This window comes from Papilio xuthus, unplaced genomic scaffold (genome assembly GCF_000836235.2).
Source record: "Papilio xuthus unplaced genomic scaffold, Pxut_1.1 DF825355.1, whole genome shotgun sequence".
NCBI classification, from domain to species: domain Eukaryota; kingdom Metazoa; phylum Arthropoda; class Insecta; order Lepidoptera; family Papilionidae; genus Papilio; species Papilio xuthus.
Genome location: NW_013533294.1, coordinates 179,807 through 193,500, shown reverse-complemented (window position 1 = coordinate 193,500; position 13,694 = coordinate 179,807). Strand labels below are relative to the sequence as shown.

The 13,694-nt window shown below is 33.8% G+C and overlaps 2 protein-coding genes across 2 annotated transcripts; one reads left to right on the top strand and one right to left on the bottom strand.

Moving 5' to 3' along the window:
• Positions 1-247: 247 nt before the first annotated feature.
• Zpr1 (zinc finger protein Zpr1) lies at positions 248-7,142 on the bottom strand. The gene is made up of 11 exons (XM_013323501.1): positions 6,976-7,142; positions 6,560-6,693; positions 6,111-6,229; positions 5,673-5,849; positions 5,129-5,244; positions 3,934-4,081; positions 3,171-3,241; positions 2,145-2,234; positions 1,515-1,687; positions 1,133-1,254; positions 248-543 (listed from the first exon to the last, which is right to left on the bottom strand). The coding sequence occupies exons 1-11, from the start codon at positions 7,078-7,080 to the stop codon at positions 449-451; spliced, it is 1,350 nt and encodes a 449-aa protein (XP_013178955.1). The 5' UTR covers positions 7,081-7,142; the 3' UTR covers positions 248-448.
• A 575-nt stretch (positions 7,143-7,717) lies between these two features.
• On the top strand, positions 7,718-13,595 carry Ude (Uracil-DNA degrading factor). The gene is made up of 7 exons (XM_013323514.1): positions 7,718-7,865; positions 10,767-10,921; positions 11,693-11,841; positions 11,986-12,187; positions 12,534-12,706; positions 13,078-13,206; positions 13,307-13,595. Exons 2-7 carry the CDS (start codon positions 10,771-10,773, stop codon positions 13,529-13,531), a joined length of 1,029 nt encoding a protein of 342 aa, XP_013178968.1. The 5' UTR covers positions 7,718-7,865; positions 10,767-10,770; the 3' UTR covers positions 13,532-13,595.
• Positions 13,596-13,694: the final 99 nt, after the last annotated feature.

Here is a 13,694-nt window from a genome sequence, read left to right as displayed (position 1 = left end):
ACTTCTTTGGACAATGAATTGTTTTGATTATTCTGTCTTACTCAATAATGAGTAACATAATTATTACCGATATATGTGCGTATCCATTTTATTTTGAATTATTTCTTAAAGTCAAATAAAACACCATAAAACAATAAACATAATTTATTACGAAAAGTTAACAGAATTCCAGCGAAAAGCGTTAACAATTTAAGCATCTGCTTGTTTTATTTTTATAAATAGCATTGTATTGAGTAAAAAAATAAGACAGCACATTTGTTTATTTAAGAAAATATAAAAGAAATAAACAAAATAGAACATATATTTACTTTTTACTTAAAGCATAAGTACAAGAAAAGAAATTGTCGTAAAATAATCCAAATATACAACTTTTCTCGTTTATCAAAGAATATACATATAACATGTTATTCATTATACAAGTATTTGTACAATATAAACGCACAGGCGGTTATGTTTCCTCGTCGTATCCTTCAGTCTTCATGTCATTGAGACCCAGTTCATCATTTTGTTCATAAGATCTCTCGTAATGAGTCACCTTTAGACCTAGTGATTAAATTTACAAGATTAATTTAGTTTTTAACTATTTCACTATAAAAGTATAGCTAAACAGGAATATCTAACCCGATGAGAGTCGCTACTATCGCATTTAAGATTGCACAAAAGAAAAAATACAAAAGATTTAACATTGACAGGGGGGCGCTGGTGAGCTGTCATAATTTAAACTTACGTCCACCAGGTCAGATTTCCTTGTATATATAGTCCAAAGAGGATCTTACGGTAGTTTTTTTGACATTACCAACGGGCCGACATGTTTAAACGTGTTACCAGTTAATAAAAATATCCCCACTTCTACGTCGTCCATATTGCAACATCATGCAATTAATTTGTCTTGTAAGTGTAAGTCTACAAGACTTATGTTAGTTATGGCCTGAGTTCTTTTATAATTACACATAAGCAAATTTGGATTTTAAGGAATCTGGAAGTTATAAAAATGGCAACATTAAATGCAGCTTCCTCATTGGTCAATATATGACGCTGTCAACTGTCAAGATGACATTGTTGAATGGTATTTACGAGAATCGTAAGATCCTCGTTGATTTTTTTACAAAGTTATATATTCGGAAGTACTAACCATCATCAGGTAGTTGAGGGTCATCAGAGAGACACTGCACGTAAGAGTTACCAGCTGGATCGTCCAACACCAGTGTTATAGCGCGCTTGCCTTCCAATACTTCTTCTAATTTGTCTAAGAAACTGTAAAAGAACATATGCTAATTTAAATTGTAGGCTACAAGTAAAAATATAAAATTGGCAGTTTCAGCACATTGAGGGGAATAATGTGAAAGCATTAATATTTTGTCTCATTTTACCGATTTTAATTTTTTTTTTATCACACATTTTGCAATAATTTTTTATACAAACTGACGAACATATAAACTATTTTTTCTTATCATTAACACAAATATTACATACATACACTCCAATAGAATTCATATATATATATAATATGTTACCCGGAGAGTTTGTCTTGTGCGAGTCCCGGCGCGTCACCCATGAGACCTGGCGCCTCCCGCAGCTGCTGCGCGGCCGCCTGCAGCAGACCCTCCGGAGTACTGAACCTGCCTCCCAGAGCACGACCTCCCACCTCGAAGTCCAGCTCCGGGATACTCATGCTGCATGTCTCTGACTGAAAACACAATATCATCATCATCACCTCACTGTACATCCCCACTGAGAGACTCAGAGTGTACCCTAAGTGAGAGTATATGAGAGTGAATGCTGATCCAGTACAAGACTTGACACATATGTTTGAGTTTGTCAGATATATGCAGCATCACGATGTTTTCCTTCACCGTAACAACATAGGATAAATGTACATATGTAAATGTAACACATTCATACATCACGGGATTACAACACGGAGCATGCAGATTGCAAGTCAACTGATTTTTTTTTAAACATTCCAACTAAGTTCTAGATTTGCTAGAATATGGTTTACGACAATAGTCGAATATCGGGATTCGACTCTCAACCGCATGATCGGAAATCCGTACTTTTAAACATTAGGCTATTGTCGCTTACTACAGCTATATTTATATAAGTTATTTTAGCTAAATTATCATATTTAATAATGTATAAATTACCTTCAATATATCTCTGGAGAAATCATCCCTGCTGGCTACACGCACTTCAAACTTCACTCCCTTCTCTTCTATACCACCGCCTGATTTTACCTGAACAATCACAATGACAGGGTAGCAGACATAAACACAAACTAGGTTACACTGTTCTATGAAACTCCTCGGTCTCTCTCACAAGTTGAATTTCAAAAAAAGGCAAAAAAACATATTAGGAGCTTGTGAAATAAAATAAAAATCATAAATATGGGTTACAACTGAATATTTTTCAAGAAGCATAAAAATATTGTTCAGTTACTAATTTTAACACTTGAAATGTATTAACCTTTATAAATGGATAGGCTATCAGGCATAGTTTTTTGTGCCTAATTGATTTACGATTTAGGTTTTAATATGAATGTTCAATAAACAATAAACTAACAATAATAACAAAAATAAAATTATAAATAGCTATGTAAATATTGAAATAACGCTTATTATTATTTGATTTACGCCATTTTTGCTAAAGCAGCATTTAATTGCGTTGGAAACTTGAAATAATAGTATTAATTGTCATGTAACATCAACAGCGGGATTAGAAAAGGTGTATTTACTCCGAAGTGATTCCATAAGGAACTTCAACAATGTATAAAACTGACTTTCGATTAGTCACGTGATTGTCACACCTCAGTTCTATACAATTTTCAAATTTTTTATGGAATAGCTTCAGAATAAATTCACTTTGTATGCCACAGCTGTACTATTAAGAAATTAAGTGAAAATTTCCAAGCAATCGCCTATCCAATGGAAATCATTGCTTTAAACCAGTCTTTCCCAAAGTGTGCGATAACGCCCCCTTGTGAGCTGCAGGTCTCATGTTGCGGGTTATAGTAAAAGTTTCCTTTACAATTCTCCGTTAATATACATATATAGGTCACAATAATTAATTTATTTAATTTGAAGTTACAGTGGTTTTTAAATATGTGAAAATATGGGGGCGATAAAAAAATATTTATTCTCAAAGTTGGCAGTAGACAAAATATTTAATACTACCTCATTAGTTCTGTGACCACAAGCATCACATACAGTCGCCATTATCACAACCTGTTTGAAGTGTGGAATGCCTGAAAATAACAACAATACACAACTACAGTTCACCCGCGATATATCCTATAACATGGCCGCCTTCATCACCTACCTTACACTCAAAGTCCCATCAAAATCTATCCATCCATTCCGGTAATAACAAGGTACATATACAAACTTGCAAACGGACATACAGACACGGAGAAAAATTAAAAAAAAAACTTAATTAGTAGTCTATGTGTTCTTCCAGACTATACTCTACATGTATGTCAAATTTCATCATAACCTGTTCAGCCGTTCTGGAGATATTTTCAAACATCCATCCGTCCATCTAAACATTCACATCTATATATATATAAAAGAAAGTGTTGTTAGTTACACTATTTATAACTCAAGAACGGCTTTACCGATATGCCTGAAAATTGGTGAGGAGGTAGCTTAGAGGTAATTTATGCCTTGAAGAGCAGCTATTTATTTAACTTACTAATATTATAAATGCGAATGTTTAGATATGATGTGGATGGATGGATGTTTGAAGATATCTCTAGAACGGCTGAACGGATCTCGATTAAATTTGTCATACATATAGAACATAGTCTGAAAGAACACATAGGCTACACTAATTAAGTTCTTTTATATATCCACGCGGACGGAGTCGCGGGCAACAGCTAGTTTATAATATTAGTAAGATTACTACACTAATGAAATTGTAAGCAAAGTATTAACTCACTTGTTAACTTCATATTAGTCTCAGCTGGTGCATTGCAGTCCGGACAGTTTGTCTTAAACTGCATTACTTCCTCCGAGGCCATCTTTTCATAGAAATCTGCCTCCGCTTCAATCTTACTCTGTGCTAGGCCATTTGTTATTCCATGTATCTAGAAATACATAAATAAATATCTTACTAATATTATATACCATATACGAGAAATAAAAAAAAAGTAGACTATGTTTTCTACATGTATGACAAATTTCAGCGAGATCCATGCAGCTGTTCCGGAGATATCTTCTAACAAACATACATCTAAACATTCGGATATTAGTAAGATAAATGTGTGTAATTTGATGTATGCATTGATTTACAGAACGGCTGCATGAATGTATTCTAACCGTGGGTTTCTGAGACCAAAAACTTTCATTTAAATCATACTGTTATGTCTATTTTTATAAAAAAAAAACAGATTGATCTCAGAAACTAACATTAAAAAACATTTAGCATAAAGTCCAAGAATAATTTAATTATTAGGTCTATTATAAAATCTGTAGATAAGCAAATGAAGCTAAAATTTAAAATATTTAAACCTAAAATTAAGCATTAAGCTAAATGTCTAAAATTTAGCCATTTTTCGACTTTTTTCGCTTAAAAATCTATCCAGACTTACCTCTAACAATTCTAAAAGACTATCTGGTGATTCGATGGGAGTTGGCTTGTAACAATGTTTATGTACTTAGCACGTATACATAACATAATTATATACATTCACAATAGCCTTATCTCTTCTTATGTATAACTCAAAACTACTTTTCCATTTCATTATATATTTCTAAAGTTAAATCTGTATGTATGTATGAGTTGATGATGGGAAGGGAAAGATTTGACAGAAGAGGGGACAAATAATACGGCAATATATCCTCTTTTTGAGCGTCCCCTCCATAGATTAAAGATAGGCAACACATCTACAATTATAGATGTTTATAGTCTGTGGTTTCGCCATTTCAGCGAATTTAGTTGGCAATATACTTATTTACCTAATAATATAAAAAATATTATTGAAGTGACTCGGGAAGGTCAATTCCGTTGTGATTTGTAGTCTAAACTAAATCAATTTTGACATGTGAGGTGTCATTGGATTCGTCCCAGAGTGTTATAGGAGTACAATCAGTAATGTTTTTTAGTTATTTAATTAATCAGATTGGTAAGTTACCTCTTCCTGTTGGAATATGCCCAGTGTATGATTTTGTTCTTTGCTCCGAGTAAAGTCAGTTCTCTCACATCGAGGATCTTTTGCTGGCGCTTCCGGATTCTCTACAAAACAGTTACCTGCAAACAAAATATTTAGTCTTACTAATATTATAAATGTGAATGTTTGGATATATGTTTGTTACAAGGTATCTCCAGAACGGTTAAACGGATCTTGATGAAATTTGTCATAGATGTAGAACAAAGTCTGGAAGAACATATAGGAGTTGCGGGCGACAGCTATATTATAAGGTGGCAAACAAGTAAGAGGCTACATGCAATCCTCAAAATGGCGAAGCGACCACTGCCTACAGACATCCACAATTACAGATGGGTTGCCTCCCTTTAATCAACGGAGGATACATAGAATGAGAATATATTCCCTCTCCTATGCATCCTCTCTAACCTTTCCTTATAAGAAAAGGGTGAGAAGATTAAGAGGACTGAAATTAGGCCTCTGGAACGTAATTTCCTCTTTCATCCTTTTTTGAAGAACAAAATTAACTCACCACTGATATCTTCAAGCTCCAAAGTCCACGGTGTAGTCACAGTCTTGAGATCCTGTAGCCGAGTAATAAATGCATCAATTGTGGCCGCATCATCCGGATGCTCCTGTCTCCGTGCCACCTGGTCTTGTTGTAGACCGGATATCGCCCGAGCTATTATACCCTCCACTGTGGTAACCTCTGGGAAACAATGGTTTTGTATAAAAGTATAAGTCAAAGTCTAGGCATAGACAAAAATCTTGAGTTCTTAATTTTTGGTTAGCCATAGACTATGACTTTGTCAACATGGTATTTAAAGAAACAAAGAGCCTATATCATTCCTGCACACATTTAAAACCTTCTCGAAACAATCCCGTCAAAAATGGTTAGGTACAACATTGTGTGTTCAGGACTAAAAACACTAAAACTAATGTCAGAGGGTTTGGCTGCATAGAAACTAACCTCCTTTTTGACTCTGTGCAGGTATCTCAAAGTCCAGCTCTGGTATCCTCACTCCTGTGTAGTCACTCTTCACCACTTGTCTGTTCAAATCCATCAGACATTCGACCCTCAGCTTCCATCTGTAAACACAATGAATTTTATAAACTTAATACAAGCTTACATATTAATATAAACAGCTAAAACACTCAGGTATGTTCGTCCCATATCAGCACCAACTAGTTTTGAGCCCATTAGGGAGCAGGACGGATGTGTCTCCAAAATGATACCAGTCCCACTCACCCTGATGAAGAGCCTACTTTGGGGTCGAACTAGTCGGTCTACTAGTCGGTGCCGACATGGGACGAACATGATAGTTTTAGCCATTTATAGATTACTTTATAATAATGACTCGAAAGTTTTAATAACTTATTCACGTAGTATAGTATAGTATGATAAAAGATTAGTCTCACCTTACCCCAAGCTCTGCGAAGGCCCCACCAGGCTGGATCTCATTGTTCTCGTACCCGCAAGCCTCACAACTGAACGACATGATCACCACATTCTTATAGTAGGGGATACGAGTCAGAAGAAGTCGAGTCATGCCCTTAAAATAAATGTAAAGTTATAAAGCTGCTTTGAAATGCCTTACGTAACCAAAGAAAGTATTTTCGGGTCATAAAAGCAAACCATTTTCTAAAAACACGACGTTGTAAAGGTTATGATTTTAAGTAAAGTTCTAAAAAGATTCGAAGAATATGTATAAAACACCTTTTAATAAGTTTTTAACATTCTAATATATGAATAAAAGATATAGTTTTTCTAAAATAAATCAAAATAATAAAGAATTCCAGCGATACTTCTAGAAGTATCGTAATTAATGACATACATTTGCATGGCAATTCATACAAAACGACTCGATTTCAGTGACTTCTGGCTCCGGATCATCTCCAGCGAGATCACGGAACACCGGTTTTGTTTCTGAAGTACTCATTTTCTTCTAAATTCGATGAAAAAGATCTATAAGTTGCGCACACCGACAAATCAAAACACCAATTCAAAGACTAATTCGATTTGACGTTTAAGTTTTTTTACTGCGTTTTATTTTTGTGGTCATTGCCTTCGAATACTAGCTTTTTGCCATTGTCTATGAACATATTTTCGCCCAAATAAAGCTTTCAAAAAGATTATTAAAAATAAAACTATTATTGATTTTGGGATTAAACTTCATGTCCTCAATTTTCAAAGTTTTTTTAAAAGGCCAACTGTCAATAATAGTTTAAATCAACCGTACCCAAATCTACAATCATTTTACATAACGAGGCAATAATAATGAGACATGTAAATAGTTACATCAATATGTGTTTAGTATAAAGTCAAGGGCAACAGATAAATTACAAAATGTAAACGCATTGACTTCGAGTGATGTCATTAGGGAGAAATAACCCGGCCTTGGACTACCAAAGCAAACTCGACTCAGGTGACGTCATGCCGTTATTTTTGTCGATTTGTCGTTTCCATGTACAACCTGACCAGTTTAAAATCTAACTGTATCCCTAATGCAATGTTTTTGAAAAGTTATAATCTAAATTTTGTCGGATTATGATTAAGTTCCCGCTTTGCGATATAACATTTGAATTCACTGCCACAGTCAAAGAATTCATTTGAAGAAGCGTACCTTACTTAAAAATATAATAGTCATTTCAAAAATACGTTACGTTTGTGATAGAGCTAGTCTATTTTGTGATACTATTGCGGTTAAGTGTAATAACTTAAACTGTAAGTACTAAAAATATTTTGTTTTTATTTGTATGCGGTATTTTAAGCTAAGGATAAACAGGTGTTTTTTCTGAAACACCGTTCCAGCCAGTATTTTATTGAGTTTTTATTTGCACTTACTCTTATTACAATAAATATAGATGTTTAGATGATCTTGAAGTATCTATAAAAGCATAACTTAGTGTTTAATATCCTTTAAAAATAAAATATTACAATTGAATACTTTTTGTTGTTACTGTCTTTCTCAGTAATATAAAAAATAAAACAAATATCAAACCTCATTCAACATTTTAATTTGCTGGAAAAATATGATTTGCCGCCGGTTTGTGCGTTCTTACAAAAAAAAAAACAACCGGACTTGTTCATTATTTGATTGCGTGATGCGAAACAAACGTAACTACTGTTGCTAATTGCACACAGACGCACTTTCGTGTGGCGTATGTTTGCTTTCATATGTTTATTTGTTCGTATACAATTAAAAGTATTTAAATTAATGCATTTATTTTAATAAATAGATTAGTAAAAAATCTTTAAAGTTAGCAAAATAACGTTATATGGTCATTATGTCCATAAGGATCAAAACAAACAAAAAAACATGTCACTTAGGCAAATATATAAATTAAATAACGTCATTAGTTAATTAATCGGACATAATATTTGCTATATGACTTAACCTGTGTTATATTAGCTAGTTGACGTCAAGGTTTCTTGTGTGGTTAATATTTAGCACATACATATAAAACGTAAACATTTCACAAATTTTCGTAATAAATTTTATTTCTCCTTGAGATGTGTTTTGTTTTCATATTATTTGCCAGTTGTCAGATTTTCTCTTTTTTTTCGTAAGGCAGAAAACGTGCCTGTATTTTGTGGTTATTAGACCAAATAATTAACTTTAATAAATAAAATGATTAAGTATTTTAAAAGACTGTTTTATTTAAATTAAGTACATCATTAGAATTCAGTACATGTATGGAATGGATGACTGCTTCGTTATAAACATCCAAACTTGTCGCTTTCATAACTAAATACCTGTCCACTAACAAAAATGTTTCTTTATATTCAAACAAGGTCGATAACCTCTTACCTTATCAAAGATTAAAATGCTATAATTAACATCGATAACATATCTTAAGTATTTAATAAGGTAAACTAGACAATTTGAAATGTTGTCGTAGTACATTATTGCTATCTCTGTCTTTACAAAGGGAATGAGTGAGATAGCTAAATTATATTATAGAGGTTATGTTATTGGAGTCTTAACGTAAGCTCGGCCCACACACGTCGTATACGAAATAGCTACGCGTTTTCAGTCGGTCAGTAATTGCTAAGCATGTGTAAATCAGCTCTGAACCGGTTCAAAATTCAACTCGCATACTTGAACCGTTGAGCAAAGGTTCAATAACTAAGTTGTCATCTAACAGCCTTTTTACTGCTCTGCAAGTTATCAATTTCAGTTGAGTTACCAATTTTTGCATTCAGATATACACGGCGCGTCGCGGCGCCATTAAGACTGTATCTAGGGTTGGCACATCTTAATATTTGTAGGAACTTAATAATGTTACGACCAGGCGTGACAGTCGCCAAACAAAAAGATGTTGGCTTTTGCGAATACGTAAAATAAAAGAAAAAAAAAACTTAATCAGATATTTTGCCACAAGTAATGATTGAATCTATCTTAGAAACGATTTTCTTTCAAATAAACCTTATTATTTCGAAGATTTCTCTATCTCAGGCGAACAGAGCACATCCAATAACATCTTATCCAATTAGTTTTATGATGTAAAATAAATTGACAACCCTAGTAATTGGAACACGTGCGCTTTCCTGATGACCCATTTTCGATCCGAGGATTTTATATCTGTAGAAAGATTTATTAAGATAGCCCTTAATATATTTTATATTTACGTTGTTTTTATAAAGAAAAATGATTGCGTCGTTCAAATTTACACTACGTAACACTGTTAAGATGTATAATATTAAAAATACTTCCTATTGATGTAAATTGACATAATTATCTGACGCGTTGGGTCATAAGTCAAACTAAAGTATAATATTTCAGTAGCGCCCCCTTGTCAACGTCAAAAAAGGGTCAAAAGTCCTATTGAAGTTCTCATGTTTTTTTCTATATAATTTCAGTGCTTTTACATTTTTTTCTCACATAAAATATATTTCTCTTGTATTTTAATGTTTCAAAAATATGCGTCATCTTTGTTTCGGATGTGTCTGTTACTTCTTTCTGTCATCGATATAAAAAAAGTAACGGACGTAAATGTCATTGTCGTTCGCGCCCACTTCTGTTACAAAAGCGCGGGAGATTTCAAGCCACTTTTTGGAAATGATTATAGTGTTCTGATATATAAAATGTTTTCTTTTTACTCAAATATATTTTAACAATGTAAGTACAATTATTGTTAGCAAATTTTTTGAATATATTTAACGTATACATTAGATTACTTATTATTAAAGAATATCCTTGAGTTTATTGCATTCTTGTGTGTGTTTGGGCAGGTGACGGGGCATTACGTCAGCATGTCTCCCGCGCAATACTAATGTATGCAGCGTAGATAAAAAAGGAATATCTTTAATTTTATTCGCCACTGAAAATACAAAGTAAACATGTTTTCAAGGTTTTTTAGTCTCGTCATGATAATTTATAATATGTTAGTCAAAGAATTAATTTATCTTATCACTTACGTAGGATCGTAATAAATGAAAAATTAAAGTTTAGACTTAAAGAAAAAGGAAATAAACTCCCCCGACTACAGACAGACAAACAAACATTTTAAACATTGAGTTTTCTTTATCAGCTACACAAATACATCGTGTTTTAGATTTTATTGTGATATTCCATACAGACAATCCCATTTCATTAATATGTATAATTAATGATGTTTTTAGAACAATGGGCAAGGAGGAAAAAGAAGACTCTGGTTTCGGTTTCAAAGACAAGGCGAAGGCTGAGGAGACGCTGCGTCTATTGGAGGAACATGATCCGAATTACAGACGTCTGACTGTGCGCGGTCTATTGGGAAGAGCTAAAAGAGTGCTTTCTAGTGAGTATCTACCCTCTCTGTCTTTCATACAGCATTCTTTCCTGCGTAGAAGCTATGCCTTTTTCCAATTTACATCGTACTAGCTGTCGCCCGTGACTCCGTCCGCGTGGATATATAAAAAATGTCAATTAGTGTAGCCTATGCGTTCTTTCAGACAATGTTCTATACGTACCAAATTTAATCGAGATCCGTTCAGCCGTTCTAGAGATATCTTCAAACACCCATCCATCCATCCAAATCACATCCATCTAAACATACGCATTTATGATATTAGCAAGTTAAATAAAAAGCAGCTCTTTAAGGCATAAATTACCTCTAAGCTACCTCCTCACCAATTTTCAGTCATATCGGTAAAGCCGTTCTTGAGTTATAAATAGTGTTACTAACACCACTTTCTTTGATAGATCTTTGTTTCACTCTTCTCTTGACGGACGTCATAATTTAAGGGAAATATCGATGCCAGTAATTTGTTTTAATCCTAAATAAAGCTATTACTATTGTCGTCCATTGTACTACACCACAATGGATTATGATTCAAACCTCTTTGTTCAAACGGTGAGGTATATCACACAATAATTACAATTGCATTGAGTTACTTCTCACATTAATGTCTGTCTGTACACAGTACACAGCCGTTGTTATAACGCGGGATTAAAAAATATTAGCGTCTCTTTTACGAGTAGTTTAAAGTCCACTGTCGAAACATATCGTCATCTCTTTTTTCGACAAAATGAGACAGCTATATGTTTCGTAATTTTATTTATTTACCAGTGACAAAAGCAGAAGAAAAAATTAAAAACATAAAAGAAGCGATGGAGGTGTTTGAGAATTGGCTCGCGGAGTTAGAGAAGAACAAGGAGAAGAAGACTGAGAAGAAGGAGAAAGAAGAGACTAGAGAAAAGAAAGGAGATAAAGAAAAGGTAAGCTAAAGAAGGTAGATAAAGTGAAATATGAAGCTTAGTTACTTTAGTTTGTTGTGAAAAAAATGTTGCATGCCTATGGATAAAATATTTAGGTTTTGTATTGGAACGAAATACACATTATTTGGTACATTTATCCACTAGGATTCAAGTCCCGATGTGGAGATGGAAGATAAAACAAAGAAAGAAGATAAGAAGGACCTTCCACCTGACACAGTTCCAGGGTTAGGTTTCAAAGACAAGGCAACAGCGGAAAGCACCCTCAAGGAGTTGGAAGGAAGAGATCCTGATTATCAAAAACTCGCTGTAAAGGGCTTAATTGGAAGAGCTAAGAGAGTACTAACATGTAAGAAACAATTACAAATGACTAGCTATAGCCCGCGACTTCGTCCGCACGGAATAATAAATACTCAATTAGTAGTCAATGTGTTCTTCCAGACAGTTCTACATGTATGCCAAATTTCATCGAGTTACTTTCAGCCTTTCTGTAAATACTTTCAAACAAACATCCATCCATCCATCTAAACATTCGCATTTATAATATTAGTAAGATAAATATACTATGAAATAAAAAATAACATTCTCAACTCCTCAATCAGATCAAAAGGATATCACCGTAAAACCTATTTGAAACCGGAATATCGTGGTTTAAAAGCAATTGTACCTCTTTACATTAATTTGATGTTCACCAGGTACAAGAGATGAAACAAAGATATCCAATATAAAAGAAGCTTTGTCTTTATTCGACAAGTTTCTTGACGACTTTGACACAATGCATCTGAGCAAGCAGAACAATCCGTACATAAGTCTCGGTATCATGAGAACATGTGTTGCTAAAGCTGACGGACTGCTCACCGAGCAACAGGTAACATGCAAAAACATGCCTTTTTTATTATGAGGCAAAAAAAATCTGTACGCATAAAAACCAAGGTCAAATTCTTATTAATTAAAGTCTAAAACGGTGGGCACAAGTTAAACTAACCAATAGCACACTAACGCCCTCCTGACAACATCAAAAAATATCACAAGAACCTCTTTGCAGCTAGCGTGTTATTTTTTAATGTCATTTTCAATGTCTAAGTAGGTTTTATATGTATTCTGACAGAACCAAAGGCGATAGTAGCGCCTCTCATTACTTCAGAAATCATTGACTATACAATACTACTCTTAGCTTACGAAAAGCGTACTTAGTACTTAAATAAGTTATCACTTATGCTTAACCTTTCATTTTAACAGAAATCATTCATAGAAGCATACAGCAGTGTAAACGGCGAATATAAACGTCTAAGAACTGTGGCTGAGAAGGAAGGAGGGAAGACTTGGGACATCGTCAGAAATATCGCCTTAAAAGAACTGAAAGAGAAGGTAGGCATTATAATATTAGTATCCGACTCAAAGGACCAGAAACATAAGTATATGATACAACGATCGTCTTATTAAAAATAATTTTAACCTTCTTGTTTAGTACGCAGATGTGAAACTCTTTGATGAAAAAGACGAACCCACAAAGGAGCATTTAGAAATGTTATTATGGGCTTACTCACCGGAGCAGGCGCGAGTGAAAAAAACAATACAAGAGACAAAAGAGGAAAGCGAAAGCGACAGCAAGAGTGAAGAGGAAAGCAACAGTAGAAAGAGAAGAAGTAGCGCAAGGGACGAAGAATCTCCCAGTAAGAAGAAAAAGGAATAAGAATCAGGGTTACCATGTTATTTGTAAGAACTTAAAATATATCTGGAGCAGCTAATGCATTGTGCATTTATGTTTTGTTTAATAATATAAAATAGTAAAATACCTTGGTTTTATTATATTCCTGTGATGGAAAGCAACTGGCAATTTATATTAAAAATAGATG